The 21,122-nt window shown below is 56.5% G+C and overlaps 4 protein-coding genes and 1 pseudogene across 4 annotated transcripts; all 5 read left to right on the forward strand.

Moving 5' to 3' along the window:
- Nucleotides 1-206: 206 nt before the first annotated feature.
- Nucleotides 207-1,448, forward strand: LPMP_331010 (nicotinate phosphoribosyltransferase, putative; the record flags this gene model as incomplete). The annotated part of the gene is made up of 1 exon (XM_010703892.1): nt 207-1,448. One exon carries the CDS (start codon nt 207-209, stop codon nt 1,446-1,448), a length of 1,242 nt encoding a protein of 413 aa, XP_010702194.1.
- A 1,859-nt stretch (nt 1,449-3,307) lies between these two features.
- On the forward strand, nt 3,308-5,071 carry LPMP_331020 (hypothetical protein; the record flags this gene model as incomplete). Its single annotated transcript, XM_010703893.1, has 1 exon — nt 3,308-5,071. One exon carries the CDS (start codon nt 3,308-3,310, stop codon nt 5,069-5,071), a length of 1,764 nt encoding a protein of 587 aa, XP_010702195.1.
- A 3,585-nt stretch (nt 5,072-8,656) lies between these two features.
- On the forward strand, nt 8,657-9,238 carry LPMP_331030 (hypothetical protein; the record flags this gene model as incomplete). The annotated part of the gene is made up of 1 exon (XM_010703894.1): nt 8,657-9,238. One exon carries the CDS (start codon nt 8,657-8,659, stop codon nt 9,236-9,238), a length of 582 nt encoding a protein of 193 aa, XP_010702196.1.
- Nucleotides 9,239-11,790: 2,552 nt separating this feature from the next.
- LPMP_331040 lies at nt 11,791-14,075 on the forward strand (annotated as a pseudogene).
- Nucleotides 14,076-16,766: 2,691 nt separating this feature from the next.
- Nucleotides 16,767-20,351, forward strand: LPMP_331050 (calcium-transporting ATPase, putative; the record flags this gene model as incomplete). Its single annotated transcript, XM_010703895.1, has 1 exon — nt 16,767-20,351. The coding sequence occupies one exon, from the start codon at nt 16,767-16,769 to the stop codon at nt 20,349-20,351; it is 3,585 nt and encodes a 1,194-aa protein (XP_010702197.1).
- Between the last annotated feature and the right edge of the window lie 771 nt (nt 20,352-21,122).

Below are 21,122 nucleotides of genomic sequence, written 5' to 3' on the forward strand. Positions count from 1 at the left end.
TCACCACCGTTTCCTCTTCTCAGACTGACTGCAATGCCCCCCTCTTTGCCCTTCGCTTGTCCTTCTACTTAGTTCTTGCGCGCTGGCCTCATCGATTCAGCGCGGAGAGTGCGCCGTGGTGCGTTGCGCGTCTCATCATCTACACGCTTTTTGTGCGGCACCTCCAGCAACCGCTAAGGAAGGGAGAAAAAATCACAGGCAGCACGATGACGCACTCAAATGAGTTCCGCCCGATTATCAAATCCTTCCTGGACACAGACGCCTACAAGCTGCACATGCAGCAGGCTATCTTTCACCAGAACCCAACCGTAATTACAGCCTATGAGTTCAACTGCCGCAACAAGGAGGACCACCTTGGCATCTACGCAGATCTCGTTTACGTGCAAGTGCAACATATGGCGACTGTGCGCCTGACTGAGCCGGAGTGCACGTATTTGGCAACGTTGCCTTTCTTCAAGGAGGACTACCTCGAGTATCTACGCGGCTACCGCTACAAACCGGAGCAGGTGCACATCCGCGCTGTGCCGCAGATGCTGACGTGTGAGAACGAGTTTGGCGAGGACGGCTCCGACTTGGCAGTGACTGTGGAGGGGCCATGGGTGGAAACAATTCTGTGGGAAGTCCCGCTACTGGCAATCATCAGCGAAGTCACTCAACAGAGCAGACACCCTTGCATAGGCCCGGCTGAGGCGCTGGTGACCCTACATGAGAAATTGGACCTCTTCTTCGCAAATCACACAGAGGCTGAGCTGGCTACCTTCAAGGTCACTGACTTCGGCACGCGCCGGCGATGCAGCCAGGCGGTGCAGGAAGTGGTTGTGCGAGCACTGAAGGATGACACACGCTTTGGGCCGCACTTGATCGGTACAAGTAACTATGATCTGGCGCGGCGTCTTGGTCTGCCGCCAGTGGGAACTCAGGCGCACGAGTGGTTTCAGGCCTTTCAGCAGCTATCTCCAGAGCTCCGCCATTTCCAGATTATGGCAATGGACTACTGGCTACAGGAGTACCCGCAGTGCCTCGGCATTGCACTCACGGATTGCATCACGATGGACGCCTTCTTGAGCGACTTCGACACGCGTCTGGCGAACGCCTACCAGGGGCTGCGGCAGGACTCAGGTGTGCCTGTGGAGTGGGGCCGGAAGGCTGTGGCCCACTACAAAGCTCTCGGGATCGACCCCCACACGAAGACTCTCGTCTTTTCAGACGGCCTGGATCTGGAGAAAGCGGTGGAGCTGTATAACTCCTTCAAGCGGGAGATACAAGTGATGTGCGGTATCGGAACACAACTGACGTGCTCCATCAAGGGAGTTCGCCCGATGAACATCGTCATCAAGATGGTCCGATGCCAGGGCAAACCAGTCGCGAAGGTGTCTGACAGCCCTGGGAAGAGCACCTGCGGCGACCTCGAGTATGTAGAAGAGTTAAAAGAGGTCTTCAAGGTTTAAATGGGCCTCGTATGGCGTATAGAGCCACAGCTGCTGAGGAAAGAAGTAGTTACCACAAGTGTAGGCGACAAGGGGTATTGAAAACAGCTGAGCACGCGAAACGAAGGAAAGGCGGGTAGAGATGGAAAAAAACAGAGGTGCGTGTGTGGTGGCATTCAGGCTGATGTGCCGTTCTTCGCTCTTGTCAAGGAGCTTCTCCTGATGGACTGCATCCTCCCCAGGGGTGGCGCATGTGCCGCTGGCGCCGCGGCGGCGGTGTTGTTGTTCTTTCCCTCTCTTCAGCGTACTGCCTTCTCTGTCACTCCCTGTCATTCTGTTTGCGCATCTCATTACCTTTAAAGCAGTCAAGTAAAAGCGGCAGTGCAACTCCCGCACCATCACGCTTGCGGCTCAGCTTTATCCTCTTCTCCCCCTTTTGCTGCTTCTCTTCACATTTGCTGTTCTTTTTTCATCTTGTGCGTTATTCCTACGCTATACCGCCCTCCCCACCCCTTCGTCCAGTGTTCGCGCACCTCTTCTGCACTCTCTATTCTCTTCCACACACCCCTCCTGCTCTACACCAGAAGGGAAAGGGGTGGTGGTGTTGTGATGTCTGTGCGTTGCGGGCACGTCGGTGGTCTCAGAAGCATTTGTGGGCAAGACGCGGGCATGCGTACACCTGACAGACGTCCTGGAATCTCTGTTCCGAAAGTGCAGGGACAACAAAGCGCGCACATCTGTGAAGTGACCGAGGGTGATGAGAAGCAGAAAATGAAGTAGTCCACAATAACGGGCACTGCGCAGAGGGGAGGGAGATGTGTAACGGATTGCGTGGGTGTGGGTGGATCGAGAGGAGGCTCTCTCTGTATTTTTTTTTGCTGGTGTGTGTGTGTGTTGTTCCCCTCATTACTTGCTCTGTATGCTACTGCTGCTCTCCTCCTTTGCCTGCGTGGATGCGTACGTGTTTAGGTGTGTCTACGAGATTCCTCATACGACTAATATGCGTGGTACGACGACGGCCGCCGCCTTCCCCAATCGTCCTTCTCCGTCTCTTCCACCTCCCTGTGTGTTTCTTTTTTCTTTTTTTCGTTCGCTGCAGCACTTCCCTGTTCGTCACCTCGTCCCATAATTTTGCCATGGGGGGAGGGAGGAGGGCATTCACGCGAGATCTACTTCTCCTTCTACGGCCACTTGTAGCGTTCTCCGCGTTAGCATTTAGGACCCCGCGCACTGCCTACCTTGTTTCTTCCAGCATGTCGCTAAGCCTCTCCCCTTCTTCTTCTCCTCGTGCCATTCTACCCCCCCCCCCTCTTGCACTTTCCGTCCGCTCCTTCGAGAGCAGCACCGGCGGGAGAAGAGGCGAACACCGAAGAGAGAGAGAGAAAAAAAAAAACGCAGAGAAACAAGTGGGCCTTGTGAGAAACCAGAGCGGAGGCCTCACGAAGGACACTTGTTGCCGAAGCCAAAATCAAAAAAGGGAACATACATGACCTGCACGCCATGAAAAAAGAAGCGCGGCGCGCCATCGTCGTTGCAGCGGACTCCGCTGTTGCATGCACGTTCAGCAGCGAAGTTTTGCTCTTCATTCGTTCCCGCAGTTTATGCTTTCACTCGAGAGTAGGCAATCCAGTTCAGCCCCGGCGACCTCTCCTTTTGCTTTCTCTCTTTCTCTGTCTTTCTCTCTACTGCTTAACTCTGCTCTCGTGCTCCCCATCTGTGGTACTGTGGTCGTCTCTGTCACTCGGGCACCACCTGATAGAGAGCGGCTATTCGCTCGTCCGCTTTATTTTCATGCTTGCGCCGTGTGGCACAAATTTGCAACGCGTCGCTCACCTTCCCCACCACTGCAACAAAGACTCGTCGCGGCGAAAGGAGGGAGGATGTCGCACCGATATGAAGATGCAGTCCTAAAAGGAATGGCCTTGCTGCTGCTGAACCTGCCACCGGTGCTCCGCAGCGCCGCCCAGCCGCTGCAGAAGCTGTTCGATACGCATTATCCCGATAACGGCATAACGCGCATCCTGCTGAACACCCCACCGATCCGCAGCACATCTGGTGAAGATGTCATGGAGTGCGGTGCAGTGTTCTTTTCGTCCTCAAACGCGCTGTGGGCTGTTCTGGACCGAGTGCGAGTGCTACTTCGCACCGAAGACGGCGCGCTGGAGTTGAGGCGCGGCTACTTGACTCTGGGTGTACATGAGTTGCTCGTGGAAGGAGTCGTGACGTGGGGCGCGGAAGGGCGACATCGCACCGCTTCTGCTCCAAGGACTGTCACCCCAGTTCTCGCACCAACCGTGGCGCCGCATGCGGAAGCTGCGCAAAACTCTGCTGTGTCGCAGAGCGCGCCGACAGTGGCGCCGACGCCAGTCTCCGTCCCCGTCGCCACTTTAGTGACAGCATCGGGCTCCATGCCTTCTTCGCGAAAGACAGAGGCGCGCAGTGGTGTAGAAAGTTGCGATGAGGCTTGCCAGACGGTGGTGGTTACTTTTCTACTCAAAGAAATATATAATCGCCATCGCGACAACGGAGAGGGCGGCATGTATGTAGGACAAGGTGGTGTTCCGAGTAGCTTCCCTCCGTCACCGTTTATGGTATACCAAATGCTGGCGGGGGAATGCCAACCCCGAAAAATCATATTAGTGGAGTGCCGGCGCGCTGCAGCGAAGCGGGAGTGGCGGGCACTGGTCGAACTGGAGAACGCAGAGGTAGCGGCGCAAGTGATTCGCGTCTTCACACGCCGCGCTGTGGAGTTTGTGAGTGAGTCTAACGCCTACAAGGCCCCAAAGCGCAGTCGCAATCTGCCAGAGGAGGGGCCGCTGCCAATCTGCGCTGAGGTGCGCTACTATGTAAACTGTAACTACAGCGTACGCAATGGCCAGACACGTTATCTTCCAAATGGGGATCGCAACTATCATCGCACTGTGGCGGTGCGTCCCTTCTGCAGCACCGAGCTGGACCTTACCGATCCGCAGAATCTGGCAAGGCTGCAGGTGAAAGCCCCGCGCAACTGGAAAGCCGATCCTCACGCAATACGGCCTGCGTCTATCTGCGATCGCGATTCACCGAATAGAGCCGTGGTGCTCGAGGAAGAAGTGCGGCCAAACGAAGGGGAGTCGACTGCGGTCCAGCACAAGCGTCGTCGCTCGCCATCCCCGCGCGTCAGCCAGTGGCGTTCGAAACGGTCACCGTCGTACTCACGCAGTCGCTCCACCTCCTCCTCCTCGTTCCGCTCGTACTCCCGTGCCTCTTCGTCGTCGTTACGTCGTCACCATCGTCACCACCGTCACCATGAACGCCGTTGTGAGCGCCGCCACCGTGATGAACACCGGCACGATGCGCGTGCGGCGGCGCTAAGGGACCATAACAATCCTGAAGCTGCCGCTCCTGTTGTGGCGACGACCCCCGAGACCGTCACCTGTGCCGAAGCCCAGTCAATTGCTGCGAGGAGATATGCACGCACGGTAGAGGTGTGCATGTCTGCGTCAGAAACGCCGGCACCTGTGGCGGTGACATACGACAGCCACGGCGCTCTGCCGGTGGGGTGGCGCCCCATCTTCTCTCAGGAGTACCAGCAGACCTACTATGCTTACCGTGACCCGAATACCGGGGTGGAGACGACCACGTGGGAGCGACCTGCTGCGTAGAGCCGTGGGAGGGAAGGACAGAGGAATAGTATGCACGTCCGTGTGTCGCACCTGCCCCCCTGGCCCACAAGAAGGCAACAACAGCGCGGTGGAGACAGTGTCTCTGTGTGCGGGGTCCGCATCATGACTACATGAAAAAGTGATGGCAGACGTGCATCTCGCTTTGTGCACACGCCTACCGTACAGGCGGGCCGTCCCCCTTTCTCGCTGTCGCAAGTGCACGAGAGCAAAGCCACACGTCCGAGTGACGTGCGGTGCGGACGAATTCGGAGTGGAAACCGGGGGAGGCTGTCACTCATGTAAGAGCGACTCGCTCACCTGTTGTGCTTAGCAGGCGCTTTTCCACTGAGCTGCTCGGTTTTGCACAGCGAATCCCGCGACGCGACACGGCTGTTGCCTTTGCCCCACTGTTTGTGCCGATGCCGTCATAACATGGAAGTGTTGGAGTTAAATCTGGTTGAAGGGGGGAGGGGATGGGGATTTCCGCTCCTCTCTTGGGGCACGCGTGCGATGCCTTTTTTTCTCTCTGTGGGCTGTGCGTGTCTGTGTGCCCTTGACATGTGCAAACGGTACGCAAGCACTGCTGTAGCGCGCCTACTGCCAACGTGCACGGCAATGAGAAACGTGCGCTGTGTGCGCGGAGGTGTCTGGCGGCAGGAGGTTGAGAGAGATCAGGAGACGCGATGGCCTGCCGTGAGAACAGAGGCTGCTTAGGGTGGCAGGGGACGAGGGAAGGGGGGGTCGAGTAGAGATGGAGAATCTAAGCACCCTCACCTTGTGTGTGCCGTTTCTGCGACTCGCTCTGTGTCTCTTTAGGCCGCTTTCCCTCTTGTCCCCTCCCCACCATCACCACCACCACCACCACATCCCTCTGCTCGTGCTCACCCTCCTCCCACCTTGACTAGGTAATGTGTTGACGCCATTCGGTGGAGTTTTTGATCCTTCTCTCGCTTCATGCCCACACTCTAGAGAGAGTGAGGGAAGGAGTCGGGGGGACGACCATAAGTGAAACTGGAGTGCTGTGACAAGTTTTACTAGAGCACCACGGAACTGATGGCTGAGCGTGAGACAGCGACTGGAATCTCAAAGCCTCCGGCATTCCCCTTGTGTCACTGCTGCCTCATCTTCTTCGTCTATGTTGTCGCTGTTTGCGGGTTAGAGAGGGGTACAAAGCGTAAGACGTGGCTGCCCTCTTGCTGTTAAAATAGTGTAACCGGCGTGCCTGTGTGTAAGTGAGCATAGCAACAATGCTGCTCTTGACGAGACTGCATGTTCATGCCTGCGTGTTCGTGGACAGACACGAAGTAACCCAGACGCTTTGGCGCACCTGTGGAACACGCATTGCTGTGGTTCAGCATCGGTGTGTGTGTCTGTGTGCGTGTGTGTGTGTGTGTGTGTTTACTCCAGTGATCAGTGGTCGGACTCTACGCCGTAGCACTCGCCTAGCCTCGTCTTTCATGATCGCCTCCACGCTGGTAAAGCAGGAAGTGCGCAGTGGGCTTCATTGATGCACGCAGGCAACGTGGGTATCTGGCTCATGTACTGTTACTGATCGGCGAGGCAGCACGTGATAACGGATGGCGGTAGCTGGACAAGAACTTCTTCTTGTTCTCTCGTGTTTTTTTTTTTCATAACTAGCTCTTCGATGGACTCACACGCAACGTACTTGGCCCTGGAGCTGTGCCTCTTTCTCCCTGTCCTTCCTTCCTCTGCCGACCTCCTGATGACCGCGTTCCACCTGTCAATCACTCACTCCTTCGCCTTCCTCTGACATTATACAGCTTTCTCTCTCTCTCTCTCTGAGCCTCTTCTGTCGCTAGCCTTGATGAGCACAAGAATGCAGTGGAGCTGTGTATTGTTCATGTGGGTTCTCTGTGGATGGCTGGTACGTGGCTGGGTCGGGGGTGGGGATTGCAGCGGCACAACCAAAAGGCCATCAGGTGCCCCCGTCCACTTTCTGAAAGGCGCAACACCGCCTTTCTCTCTTTCTTTCTCTCTTTCTTTCTCTGTCTGTGTGTTTATAACTCCCTTTCATCTGCGTGCCGAGCGTGCTTCTTACCATTTCTTCTTTCCTGTTCATTGTCGCTCTCACTAGCACCTTATCCTCCCCATGAGAATTACTGAGGAAGATGTGCGGGCTCACTCAATTGATTGAAAATAATGAGAGTGATATCTGAGTGGGTGGGTTTGACCACGCACAAGATTTACTTTTCAGTTGGCTTGTTGGTTTGTTTGTTGTTGGAGGGTGGGACGTGTTGCATGTAGGAGATTTAATATTCACTTACACATCTCCCTGTGTATCTCTCCCTCCTTCTGTGTGTGTGTGCGTGTGTGGGTAGGTGGGCCGGTAAAGCAAAGCAAACAGCTCTCATTCCCCCACGTGGGCAGAAACGTTGACGAACCTTGTCTGCAGGCATTTTGGTCTCTCTGCGTCTGTGTGTGGGGGGAGGGGGGTCTGATACACTTACTCTCGCTGGGTCGGGAAGCAAAATGCACCGAGGAGATGCCACCAGAAGTGCCACGGTGAGAATGGCGTTGGTGCTGGCGTGCGCATCGCCATCGCCCTCTCCCTCTTTTTCTCGCTTGTCGTGCTCCCAAGCGAACCCATGCTTGCTGTGCCACTGTTCCCCTGTCCTACATTTCTGCACAGCGGCACCGTGATCTCCGGTGGACATTCACCAAGGGGGTGTCACAGCTAACACCAAATAAATCGTAGTGGCACACACACACACACACACGTACACGCACTCAGCGACCCGCTTGTCGTGAACACACAAACACGAAACGCCAACGCAAAGCAAACCTACAAGGACTTCAGTACTCCTCTTTGTGTGTCTGGGTGTCTGATAGGTGGGTGAACCGCAGAGAATCACGGCACATATTTCGCACACTCATGCGCTGCGCTCTCGCGCGAGATCAGAAAAGAAAGACTGCGGATATAAGCTGCTTAGTTAAAGGGTGAACCAACTAAACAGTTAAGTGTCAGCCCACCCACACACAGTGAAAGACGGCTGCGGGCAACGACGACGACGCCAGGCTTGCAGAGGCTAAGAAGAGAAACTGTCGACCAGTTACAGTACTTATTTTTTCACTGCTGTGGACGCCATGGCGATGCGCTCTCTGGCTTTGTCGGCGGCGCCGAGCACGCTTCCTTCCGCTGGCCAGATCCTTGTCTTCATTGCCTCCGACGGGGTGCGCGTTCCGGTCAAGCGCGCAATTGCCACGGAGGCCTCACTAGTCTTGCGCGACCTGCTGGATGGACAAGACCTGCTATCCACAGCGCACGGTGACGGTAGTGGCCCTTGCTCTGGTTTCAGCAGTGACGAGAGGTCTTCGCCTCATATAGTGAACAACAGGGCATCGGATGCGGCAACAGAGCTGGAGAACTTGTTTGAGGTAGTTGACGCAACCACACCAGTTACGTCTGGTGGGGCTTGGCAGCCATCAGACCAACATCAGCAGCACGGAGAAGGCTGTGCCAAAACGGCGGTCGTCAAGGAGGCCACCAAAGCAACTGTGCTGGACTTGATGGATTTCTTTCCTGTGGAGCCCATTGCCAACCCACCGCTTGGTACCGCTGCTGAGATGACTGGATCGGTAGAGGCGTCTCCGACGTCAAATCCTTCGCCAAGGTTCTGTGCCGACTGCGTCTACCCGAGCGACTCAACTCCTACTAGGCAGCCGGTTCCCCCGGCACAGACGGTATATTCCTCATCTCGCCCCTCACCGCCGTCCGTACCACCTCTACCAGAGGTGGAGGTTCCGTTCCCGTACTTCACCGGCGACATCTTGGAGCGAGTGTGCCGTCACATGTCGTACCGCTTCCGCATGTCATCGTTTGGCACGGAGGACGGGTGCTACCGCGTGTACGCCATAAAGACGCGCATAATTCCGCGCCCGATGACGCTTCCGTTAGTGGAATACCTGGACATGAAGGATCGGGCCTTCATCGCCGATTGGGATGAGTTCATCACGGTGCAGATGGTGAAGGCGGCAACCTTGCTCAATTATGAGGAACTACTGCAACTCGCCTCGGCGAAGTTGGCCTCGTATCTTATCGATCGCGACTTGGAGGAAGTGCGAATGCTGCTCGGCGTGAAGGGTGACTTCAAACCGGCCGAGGACGCTGAGCTAAAGAAGGAGCGGGCGGTGGACTGCTTGCGCTAGAGCGCGGGACAGGGGTATGATGCAGTGGGACAGGGAGGCATGGGTGAAGAGGTAAGGTTCCTTGAGAAGGGCAACTTTCACGGGTGCACGGGAAGCTCATGGAGTACAAAGGGGAGCAACGCTGTTGCGCAGAGGAGAGTAAGCCCTCAACATCACCGCTGCATCGGAGTCGATTCCCCTCCCCCCCCCCCATCCCTCTCGCTCTGCTTCCCGCTTTCTTTTTGCATCGTGCCGCAACCCTCACTTGTGTTGCAGCGCCTGACCCCTTTGCCCTCACGACCTGCATAGTCACAACGGCGTCGGACCCTCGTGCAGACACACACACACACGCACGTTGCTCCTCTCTGCTCACCACCCCTTTCCCTCCTCCATCGGTGACGTACGTCTGCGAATCGCAGGGCACCCTCTGTGTGTATGTGCATGTGCTTCGCAGATTTCTCTCCCCCCCCTCCCCCCTTTCTCCTCTGTCGTCTCTCTGTGTAGGAAAGTCGTCGTCTCCGTGGAAATTTATTGCTTGTTGTTGCGCCTCCCCCCCTCCCACCACCCTCCACCCCCCGCAGTGCTGCCGTCAACGGCAGACGAAAACGTAAAGAAAGAAGCGCCAAGCCAAAGTGAGGTGATGAAGACGCAAACGCAACTCGAGGGGCATCCCTTGCTGCAGCCCATCCACGTAGAGGTACGGTTGTACCCCGACGCCATCTTCGGTTCTGCCTGTGGACTTGCAATTGCCTTTGCACACTGAGTGAGGCAGCCGAGTGTACAGGGCCCTTGCAGGTGATTCCACCTGGCGAACGCGCTCTCATCGTGATAATGGGAAACGGCGCCATGCTCTTCTCATTTTTTTTCACGACTCCTCTCTCTTTGTGCTTTCTCAACTCTGCTGGTGGGTCAGCGCTCACGTTTGTGCGCGTGGGTCGAACAAGACAATGCTTTCCTGCAGCGCTGTACTCTGCTCTGCCTATTGCAGCGTCCTCCTTCACCTCTCTCCCCCTCCCCCTCTCCCTCTCCCTCGTCCAGTATCGGCGGCTCTACTTTGAATTCCACATGCACGTGCCACAATGTTCAGAGAGCGAGGCACTTCCGCTCTCTCCACTTCGCGCTCAACTCTCTTCAGCGAGTAAACATGGCAAAGAAAAAAGGAGAAAAACGGCAGTTGTTAGTTGATCTGGAACTGCCGGCATTTGGCGCTCCCCCGCTCCTTCACCTCTCCCACCCATCCCCCACACACACACAGAGCGAGAGAGACAGTTGCGCTCTTACTCTCCCTCTCTCATAGAAGCAGACGTGTATGTGTTGCCACCAACACCACCACACACCCCTTCTCACCCTCAGCCCTTCAATAAATAAATATCGGATGCAAATGGGCACGTGTTGCATTCGCCCTAACAGACGTAAGAGTGACAAATGTGAAGAATGTGTATCCGTGCTGGGCTCGCCCATCCCCTACCCTCCCCCCCCCCATCCATAGAGAAGAAGCTTGGCATTCATTCAGCTCTCTCTCTCTGTGTGTGTGTGTCTTGCAGCGCAGTTTTGTATGCGTGTTCGTTGGTTTCTCTGTTTCTACCTCGCTTCCTTGCTCATCACTTGTTTACTTGCTAGGACTTTTTCTGCATATTTTCTCGACGGCTGTTGTGGCTGCTGCTGCTCTTCTGTTTCCACATACTTTTGGTTACTAATGCCAGAGGTGTCCTGCGCGTGTGGGTATGCGCCTGTCCCTGTGGTGCTCTTTTTTTCTTCGTTTCTTCTTGCTTACAAAAGATGACTTGGTGGGTGAGCATTCCGGTGTGCCCTCCCCCTCCTCCAAACAGTCTCTTCGTTCTCTCTCTTTCTCGCTGTTGATCGTCTCGCTTTGTGGGTGGCAACAGTGTGCCGCAGGCAACGCATCCTTGAGGCCAATACTTAAGACACTGCTGCCGCTGCGCAATAAGTTCTGAAAGACAAACAACTGTTCTCCACCCCACTCTCCCACCAGACGTGCACACGTGTGCGTTTTGCTGTTCTTCGCGTATCCTCTACGCTTCGCCAACGGTGCTTCTCACCTTTTACCTTTTTCTGTCTGTCGCTATTGCTGTGCTGCCGCTGCTCTCCTTCCTGCGCAACAGGCGTTCTCCTACGTGGCGGCGCGGTGCAGGGCTCGGAAAAGGGTAGTGCCAGCTCTCTAATCATCTCCCTCCGTGGTGGCACGTCGCCCTCCTTGCCAGCGAAGGGCAGTGGAGCAGCGCTGACTTTGGCGCATGCAGCACTGAAGGCGGCCACATTGAACAGAGAGATGTTAGTCCTAAGAAGTCTCGCCTCCTCGCAGCGTGAAAAGAGTGAGGCGCCCCTGCACGTGAAGCGAAAGACCGGTAGGCAAAAGCACCGGCAACAACTGCAGCAGGTGAGTGGTAAGCCAGGTGCGCCGGCGGCGGCCCAGGTCTGCACCTTCGACCTCCTCTGGCATCACCTCGGCGTGGAACCAGGGGCAGCTCCCTGCCGATGACAACATCCGCCTCATCGTTCTCTCCACCCCCGCGGTTCTGACCTTTGCGTTTTGGTACTGGAACCAGCGCACGATGGAGCTCCAGGTGCTGCGGTGGTTTCATTGGTACTATCGAGACGCCAGCGAGACGGCCACCATCGACGAAAATGATCAGACCTTTTTGCGGGCGTCACTTGCGACGCTGATGCTGGGCTTTGGCGGTATCACACTCATCTGGTACACCAGTTTCGTCTATGTGGATCACCAGGACAAGGATGTGAGCCTGAAGCGGCATAACAAGAGGTGGGTTGACCGTGCGGTAAATCGGCTCAAGTTTCGTGTGGACCGGCGGTGCGCCAATTTCCAGTGTCTCTTGTGGAAGCTCTACTTCGTCCTGCAGTTGGTGCCGGCCTATGTCCCACTGCCGCTGCTCCTCCTCCCAGAGGAGACAGGCGATGGTGAGTAAGGCACTTCCGGGAAGAGCGACCACTCTCCAATGTCTGCGTTGGCGGTGGCGTTAGCCGCCCGTCACAGCGCTTTCTTTCCCTTCACCGCGACTACTTTGACAAACGACTTACCGCCCACGATAGACACACAGTTTACGGTGGTGCCTGCCTTGGAGACCCCCGAATCGGCAATCAACCTTGAGACGCAGGGGCAGGTGAGAACCGTTGGTGCAGCGGTGAGTAACGCATCGCCAGCAAAGCCGTACAAGAGCAATGACAACAATGGCGATGATGACTGGGACAGGGGGGACGTAGGCTTCTGCGGGCGTGCCACAACGGTACCCTCACTACACCGACGAGACCGCCGTCGCCACACCCGCCAGCGATGCGACGTACTTGCTACTTCTTTGCTGCCTACCCGCACGGCATTCTTTCCTGGTGCGACTGGGTGAACATGATCAGCAACGCCACCCGTCGTGACAAGAAGCTTTTTCTGGGCAACCGCGACGTGGTGCAGCAATCGCTATCGACGCAGTCGCTGCCGCACACAGGCAGCATCTTCACAACGAGTAACACCCGCGTCATACCCCTAACATCGGGCCCAATCATGGGCCTTCCTGTGTCACCACCCACCGTTGCTGTGAGGGGCTCCACTGGTGCTGACTGGGCAGCTGGTGGTGCAACGTATGCGAAGGGGCGCTACTATTTCTACGACCCCCTCATGAAGAAATTCGTGATGCGCCTCGACAAGGACGAGGCAGTTCCGGCGAAGCCCGCAGGAGCTGAGGTCTACCGCCGGTGCCTTTGCATCGCGTGGGCATGGTGTGATGCCGCTGCTCCAAAGAGCAAAGCAAGGCCGGGTCGCCTGCAATCCAGCGGTTCACCAGATGCTGGGGCTGATGCAGCCACTAGAACCACCAGTTCACTGCGCCGCCCACTGAAGATTTGCATAAGCGCTGTGGTTGCCACTTTCCTCTTCTACGTATCCATCGTGCGCGAGATCCACATTGTTTTCCGGTTATATGAACGCCTCGTACGAAACCCGCAAGCGTGTGCTGCTGTACAACAACAACACCCAATGAGAGGGTGGGCGGCCCCCTCGTCTCACCCGCGCACTCTACGAAGGCCCAGCTCACCGCAGATGCAGAGGATAAAGACAAGGGCGCTGACGAGTATCATGAGAGTACCTTGTCGGATGACCTAAACCATCTGCTGCTGTTCTCGGATGGAGCTTCTGAGTCTCTTCTATCCTCGGCCCACAGTCCTGCTCGCCTACTGCTGCCACGCCGAAAAGGCTTCCTGCGCTTGGCGATCCACACACAGAGCAAGCTGGTGTCTGTGCACACCTTCGGAGAGACAGACTACTTTGAGCACCACAGCTCCCCCACCATGCGGCACGCAACCACCGTTGACGACGACGACTCGACGTACATGTCGCGGCGAAAGTCGGTGCCGGATACTTCCCTGCGCCCTGACGCCACGGGTGGCGACAGAGTAACACTTACGACAGCGGTGAATGCATTTGCCGCTGTTGCAAGAGGAGCAGCAGCAGATGGAGCATGACCGGCCCGAGAATACCTTGGCCGAAGGGCTACACGGTGGCGTTACCTCGTCTTTGGGCCCAATTGGCTGCAGCGGTGATAGTACCTCATCCACCACTATCATGCTACCCAGCACGATGTGCTGGGTGCCAACCATTGCATAGCGGCTCCCCATTCGCACTGTCAATGCTCTTGTCTACCGTCCCAACACTGCCCCACCCGGCCGCAGCACACCACAAGTCGCACTACCACGAATCACAGAGCGGCGGGGAGAAGAGACAGCTGAGGGAAAGGGGCGAGGTGCGGGACCCGTATGGGCGGACACCAACGACGCTGTACATGCAGCTGTTCTCCTTGAAAAAATAAAACCTGCACGAGAGCGGCAGCATTGAGGTTCCGCTGAAGGAGGTGGGGATGGCAACGATCATGAATCACGAATCACGAATCGAGTCTGCCGGAGGAAGTGCAGGACGGCTTCCCTTCTATTTCCGAGCAGCTAGCCCAGAAGCATTCAGCAAAGAGGGAGGCTAAGACGGCGGCGGTGGCGGCTTCTTCACCCACCCCCAACTCTCGGACGCTTCTCGCGCTTTATCCAGGCTGTGCAGCACCTCTTCCAGGAGGCCTTTGGTCACTCGCTACGCATCGTCAGTAACATCATTCCACACCGCATCAGGGGAGAGACGGTCGTGGGCAGGTCCATATACTTCGAGCTGCCTCCAGACTTGCACCAGATGTGCCCCGCCCCGGTGCGCTATTTCAACAAGAAAGACCAGTGGGCCCTGTGGGCTGCGCAGGAGGTGCGCTTCCATGCGCTCCAAGAGCTCTTTCTCAAATACGCGCCACAGCACTTGAAGGACCCCAGCCAACACCGTAGTGCTCCTCCGCCGTGATCTCCCCCCCCCCCCTTTCTGCCGTGCGCACTTGTTTCTGGGTGCGGGAGCGCTGCGTCGGTGAGGGAGGTAGTAGCCAGCGTGCTGTTTACTCTGCTCCGAGCTCATCTTGGTGATACTGATTTTGACAGGGGATAGCTTTGCGATGACACTTTTCTTAGCGTGCGTGTTTTGTTGGTGTGTGTGTGTTACAACGCATCAACGGATGCCCAAGTAGAGCGAGACGGGAGAAGGATACGGATGAACCTGAGACCGCTGAATCCCAGGACGAGGAGGGGAGCGTAGAACAGGAAGAGGGGACCAAAAAGAGCTCTGCCTTAGTGAATATCACATATTGGCTTTCTTGCTTGGCTACTCTGATGTATTCTTCCGCACTCGTATGTGTGTACTTACACGCAGTCTGCTTTGCGTTTCAGGCGTTCAGCTGTCATGCGAAACCCCAGCCAATCCTCCTCACAGCAGGAGCCAACGGACTTTCAAAACGTGGTCACAGACGCCCGTGCACTCGAATGCGACCTCGAGCACTTGTGCCTTTCACAGGCACCGCAGGCCCATCCCCATCGGCCACCGTCGTTTCTGTTCGCTTTACCACTGCCTACCAGAGGAAAGGAAGAAAAGGGCCCATCACTGTGGGCTCTCCTCTCTCTCTCTCGTTTGTTTCCTCTGATAGACGGTGCTCTGCGGTTTTGCTCTCGATGTACTCACGCTTCTTGCGTGTGTCATTGTCGATGTTAGTGCGTTTTTTTCTTTCATTAGCACCGGCATGTGGCAGCTGTCGTTGCGTTACTCGACTCCCGGCGCTAGCACCTGCCTTGGTGCATCGTGTCCCCCTTCTCCACTGCTGTTGGTGGCGAGGCTTCTTTTTTTTTCTCGTGCTGCACAACGCATTTCGCGTGATCACATATAGCGAGAGAGAGAGACACCTTGCTGAGCCTTCGAGTTTAGGTACGGCCATGACGCTCCTAAGAGGGGTGGTGGAGGTGGTAGGTGAGGTTGAGTATTTCACACAGGCACGTGTGTATGTCGGTGTCTGTCGGCGGCTGCACATGCGCAGGCTGACATTTTGTGCTTAGACGCCTCCCTTCTTTTTCTAGGTGCTGTTCTTCGCCCTTTTCTCGTCTTGCTCATTCTTCTTAGCTCTTTACACCCTCATCCCCTCGCACGACATTGGTGTGATACACTGCGCATGCGCGTCGGGGTGCGTATCTACGAGTATCCTTGTTGCACGACGGTATCGTTTAGCCCCGCAAAGAAGAATCCAACGAGAAAAAAAGAGAGGTGCAATACAACTGTTTCAGGCGAGTCTTTGTCGGTCGCGGTATTCATCCTACTATTGTGCGCATCCTCCGCAAGCGTTTCTTTTTTCTGCTTTGGATGCCCCCCCCCCCCACCTCGTGCTGCGCGACAGTCTATTTCTTAGTCACCGGTCTTACTACTGCCTGGCGGACCATAGATTCCCCCTCTCCACTCCCAGCGCCCTCCCTACTCGCGATTTCGCTTTTATCTCATTTCTCTTCTCTTCTTTCACCACCAACTTGCCCGTTTTGTTGCCTTTGGGAAGCCTTCGATCTTTACTTGTTTTACCCCAGCAGTCCCTGCCGCGTAGCCATTCGAGCAGTGTGCCCCGTCACACCCATCAACTCAGCCAGTCCCAGCGAAAGGGTAGAGCCAAGTGGGCGCACGCTGACTGCTCAACACAGGCATCGTGAAGTTGCTTCGGGGGGCGGACGTGAGCTTCGCTGCTCCCATCTTCCCACTTCCTCTACGGGGACTTCTTATTGCCCACTCTGAAGTCTCGTTGTTGGTAGCACCCCAACCTCGCTCCCTTCGGCCCTTTCTCAGGTGTTTGTCAGTGTGACCTCATCTGAGATTCATCATCGGAGGCATTCATCTCCTCTACGTTGAGTGTTCTCTTTTTCTACTTACCCTTCATAGCCGTTTGAGTTCTGTTGTGCATACACCTCATAGTTTGCTCTCTCTCTACACTCTCCTCCTCCCTTCACCCCCCCCTCTCCCTCTCCCTCCCCTCCACGTCGTCGGCCTGTTTAACTTGGTAAGCAAACCCCTTCCCCTCTCATTGTCCGGTGGATCGCGCCTTTCTGTCTGCCGAGGATGCATAAGGGCGATGTATTCGTATTTACCGGCGGCGCCGGTACGGATCGGAATAGCGGAGGTCGTGTGTCGTTAGCGGACATGGTTGGTCATAAACGAATCGACATCCTGACGGGCCACCACAATGGCGTGGGTGGGCTCCTCTGTGAGCTCAACGTGCGGAGCTGCCCAGCCGGGTCGCCTGCTGTGGATATGAGCTCCATCCAGGAGCGCAGGGACGCGGTGAAGCGCCGGGAGCTCGGCATTGTAGCACACTCGGTCCCAGAACGGCAGTCGCGATACGGCGTGAACGTGCTACCCCGGCCGCCGAAGGAAAGCATTTGGAACCTCATGAAGGACTCCATACAGGACGATCGCGTTGTGCAAATTTTGATTGGTGCTGCACTGATATCAATGGCACTTGGCATGACCACCCCCGACTTCCGCACGGGTGAGGTCGACCCCACCATGGGCTGGATTGAGGGGGCAGCCATCTTCGCCTCTGTGCTCATAGTGACGGCTGTGAACGCCGTGAACGACTACCGTAAGCAGGAGCAGTTTGCCGAGGTGATGCGGGCCGAGAACGCGGCGCGCCGCAAGGTCACGGTATGGCGCTATGTTCCGCTCAGCAGCGTGAGCGGAGGCGGGGGTGGGGCTAGTGTAACTGGCACAGACGGTCTCACCTGCGTAGCGCTGGAGGTGCCAAGCTCTGATATTGTTGTGGGGGATGTGGTGCAGGTCAGCTCCGGGATGCAGCTAACGTTTGACGCCGTCCTCCTGGACAGTTTCGGCCCCGTCTTGGCAGACGAAAGCAGCGTCACCGGTGAGAACGATGACGTGCTGAAGCAGGTGCTCACCGATCCTTTTCTTATCAGCGGGTCGTCGGTGTTGGATGGCTCAGCTGAGGGAGTGGCACTCGTGTGCGCGGTGGGCCCGAAATCCTTTTCGGGCGAAATCGCTATCTCCATTCAGTCAACAGAAAAAACGAACACGCCGTTGCAAGATCAGCTTGAGGCGATGGCAGAGGTCATCGGCAAGTTCGGCGTCGGCGCGGCTGTCTTCACGTTTGCGTCGCTGCTTATCAAGGAGCTTTTTATGTACTTGGTGCACGGCCGACCTCTGCACGGCATGAAGTTCTTTGAGAACTTGACTACGGCGATTGCCATTGTGGTGGTCGCCGTACCGGAGGGCCTACCTCTCTCAGTGACGATCTCACTCGCCTACAGCATGCGGCTCATGCTGAAGGATGGCAACCTTGTCCGTCACTTGGCAGCGTGTGAAACCATGGGCGGTGCATCGGTGCTGTGCACGGACAAGACGGGCACCTTGACGGCCCCAACAATGCGAGTGAAGCAAATCTTCCTTTCCGCGACCACGTACGCGGTAGACGGCGCCGGCAGCTTAATTGGCAGCGGCCTCCCAACCTTTAGCGACGAGGAGTCGCCAGTGGCGTTGCCTACTCACTCCACAACTCTTCACCACTTTGCGGTGCCACCGCCGCCGCGGGGGTTGGGGCAGAGCACGTTCCCACTTGCGCCCCCTAGGAGAGCAATCACCGTTACCGTGCCTCCCTCAACCGTGCAGCTTTTGTTGGACTGCATTGTAGCTAACGCCCTTGACCCCGAGGTAGGGCGTGCAACTAATAAGACGAGCGAGGCCCTGCTGTTGCTCTGCTATCTCATGCACTGCTCAAGCAACCACACAGCGCAGCAGGATGTTCAGGCGTTCCGCAACACCCCAGCCTGCATACTGGCCGCGATGCAGGACCCTAGCCGGTGTCGTCGCTTCCCTTTCAGCTCGCACAGCAAGATGAGCGTGTGCATGTTTCGACAGGCAGCCCCGCCAGCTGCTGGAAGCAATGTAGGGGGTTGCACCCGAATCTACGCGACCGGCGCCGCAGAGGTCGTCTTGAATCGCTGCACGTCGTACATCAACGATCAGGGTGTTTCGGTGCCGTTTACGTCTGAGATGCGGGCTTATCATGAGCAGACCTTGAAGCAGTATACCGAATCGGGGCTGCGAGTCATTTGCTGTGCCTTCAGCGATGCATGTGACGCCGAAGAGGCAAACCTGTGGAGTCAGCAGTCGCAGTACGGCGCAGCTTCCGCGCACGATGGCGAGTTCTGCATGATCGGCCTGGTCGGTCTTGAGGAGGATGTGCGGCCGGAGGTACCTGGCGCAGTGTACCAGTGCTTTGGAGCGGGTGTGCGAGTGATCATGATCACTGGTGATGCAACTCTCACGGCAATCAACGTTGCCCGCCGCTGTGGGCTTCTTTGCGGTGATTCAAGCAATAGCACGCAAACGGGGACGACGTCGCTGGGCGGCAATCGAGTCCGGCGCCATCCCGAAGCGCCTAGCTGGCTGGCCACTTCTGCGCTCGTGAGCAGTAGCGACAATGGGGTTGGTCCGACAGAGAACAGCGATACTGCCATCTTTGTGAATGTGTCACCGCGCTACTACGAGAACAGCAGCGTCGGCTCTGATCTGGAGAGGCAATTTTTGGAGAGTGCGTTTGGCAGGACAGCATGGATGATGCAGGAACCGGCAGTAAATGCGACACTTCAGCAGCTCATGGACAGCGGCTACGTCCTGGACGGATACACCTTTCGGCAGCTCAGCGACGCGGAGCTACTTAAGCAGTACATGCCGCACATTCGCATCCTCGCGCGCGCCACACCCATGGACAAGAAGCGGCTGCTGGCCCTCCTGCGGCGGATCGACGCGAACGCGGTGATCGCAATGACCGGCGATGGCACCAATGATGCGCCGGCCCTAAAGCTTAGCGATGTCGGATTTGCCATGAACAGCGGCAGTGACGTTGCAAAGCGCGCGTCGGATATTATTTTGCTGAGCGACAACTTTATTGGCATGGTGAAAGCGATTATGTGGGGCCGAAACGTCAAGGACAACATTCGCAAGTTTCTGCAATTTCAACTCACAGTGAACTTTGCGGCGTGCGTCGTCTCCTTTGTTGGCGCCATCATGAGCGAGCAGAACATGTCCCCCCTGAAGCCCGTGCAGCTCCTCTGGTTGAACCTCATCATGGACACGCTTGCCGCCCTCGCACTGGCAACGGAGCTGCCATGTGAGTCGATGCTCCTCGCCCGGCCGCCTGAGCCAAAGGATGCCCCGATCATCGTGTCGAGCATGTGGTTCCAGATTGGCTTTCAGAGCGCCTTCCAGCTAATTGGCCAACTTTTTCTGCTCAGCTATGGGAATATACTGCTGAGCGCGCGCGGGTCCACGAACCCATCGCAGGACGCCGGACCACCGCTGCGCTACCCGCACTACTTCAGCGATACTCACATCTGCTTTGTCTTCAACTCATTTGTGTGGATGCAAGTCTTCAACTTCTTCAATGCACGTCTTCTACACCGCAGCGAGGGCTTCTTCTCGAACTGGGAGGACAGCACCGTGCTCTTCTGCATTGTCGGCGTCATTGTTATGTTGCAGATCATCATTGTGGAGTTTGGCGGCAAGATTATGTCGACAGTGCCTCTGACAGCGCAGGAGTGGTTCTATTCTGTCCTCATCGCTAGTGGCACTCTGCCAGTGGGTGCTGTCTCACGCCTGATCTATGCCCGCTACACAAAACGCATGCCGCTGCGCGAAGTGTACTCGCGAGGGTTGCTGCCACGGCTTTGGCGCAGCATGAAGAGTGGTAGGCTCAAGGGAAAGAGGTAGTGCTAGTCGTGCATGCTCAGGGGTGGCCTTCCCTCGCTCACCTCTCGCCTGTGCTCTCGTATCTCTCTGTGGTATGGTGACTCACGAGTATGGCCGCCTTTCGTGTTTGTCGCTCTGTCCTCTCGTATGTGTGTGTGTGCATCAGAGACCTGGTACGGTGCGCTTGTTGGGTTGAGAAAGAGTGAGCTCACAGCGCCACTGACGCGTCGGTATTCCTCTGCTCTTGCCCCAGTCTCTCTACTTCTGGGCCCCTCACCCCCCCCTGTTGATGTCGTATGCAGAGTGGTCTTTTCCTGTGTCGGTGTGCCTTAGGGCTTGTTGGTTGTGGGTGGGTTGTGGGGTGCCGCGTTGGTGTACGTGAGAAGGAGGAGGAGGAAGCGTGCTGGAAGACGTGTTCGCGATGTGTGGTTTGGAAGAGAAAGGAACGCTAAGTCGTGGTGTAGTCACTCGCCAATATTCCCGCTCCCTTCCTTCCTCTTCTTAGCTTTTGCCATTTCCTCCCCCCCCACCACCACCATCTGAGTGGCCAAGGAGAGAAAGCGAAGAGGTACCGCATTATCGAGGCAGCTGTCCTCCCACCACCACCGCAGGTTGACGTGGAAAACGAACCCCCACTGCATAAGCGCGTCATACATGCGTGCACATACATGAAGTCACCAACTTTAGTTGGGCACGGCGCAGCACTCTCCACACAGCACTGGCCATACCCCGCTTTGCGCTCGCCTCCAATGCTTTTGAGAAGCAACAAGAGCAGCGTGATTGTATGGAGGT

Source organism: Leishmania panamensis (genome assembly GCF_000755165.1).
Source record: "Leishmania panamensis strain MHOM/PA/94/PSC-1 chromosome 33 sequence".
Lineage (NCBI taxonomy): Eukaryota > Euglenozoa > Kinetoplastea > Trypanosomatida > Trypanosomatidae > Leishmania > Leishmania panamensis.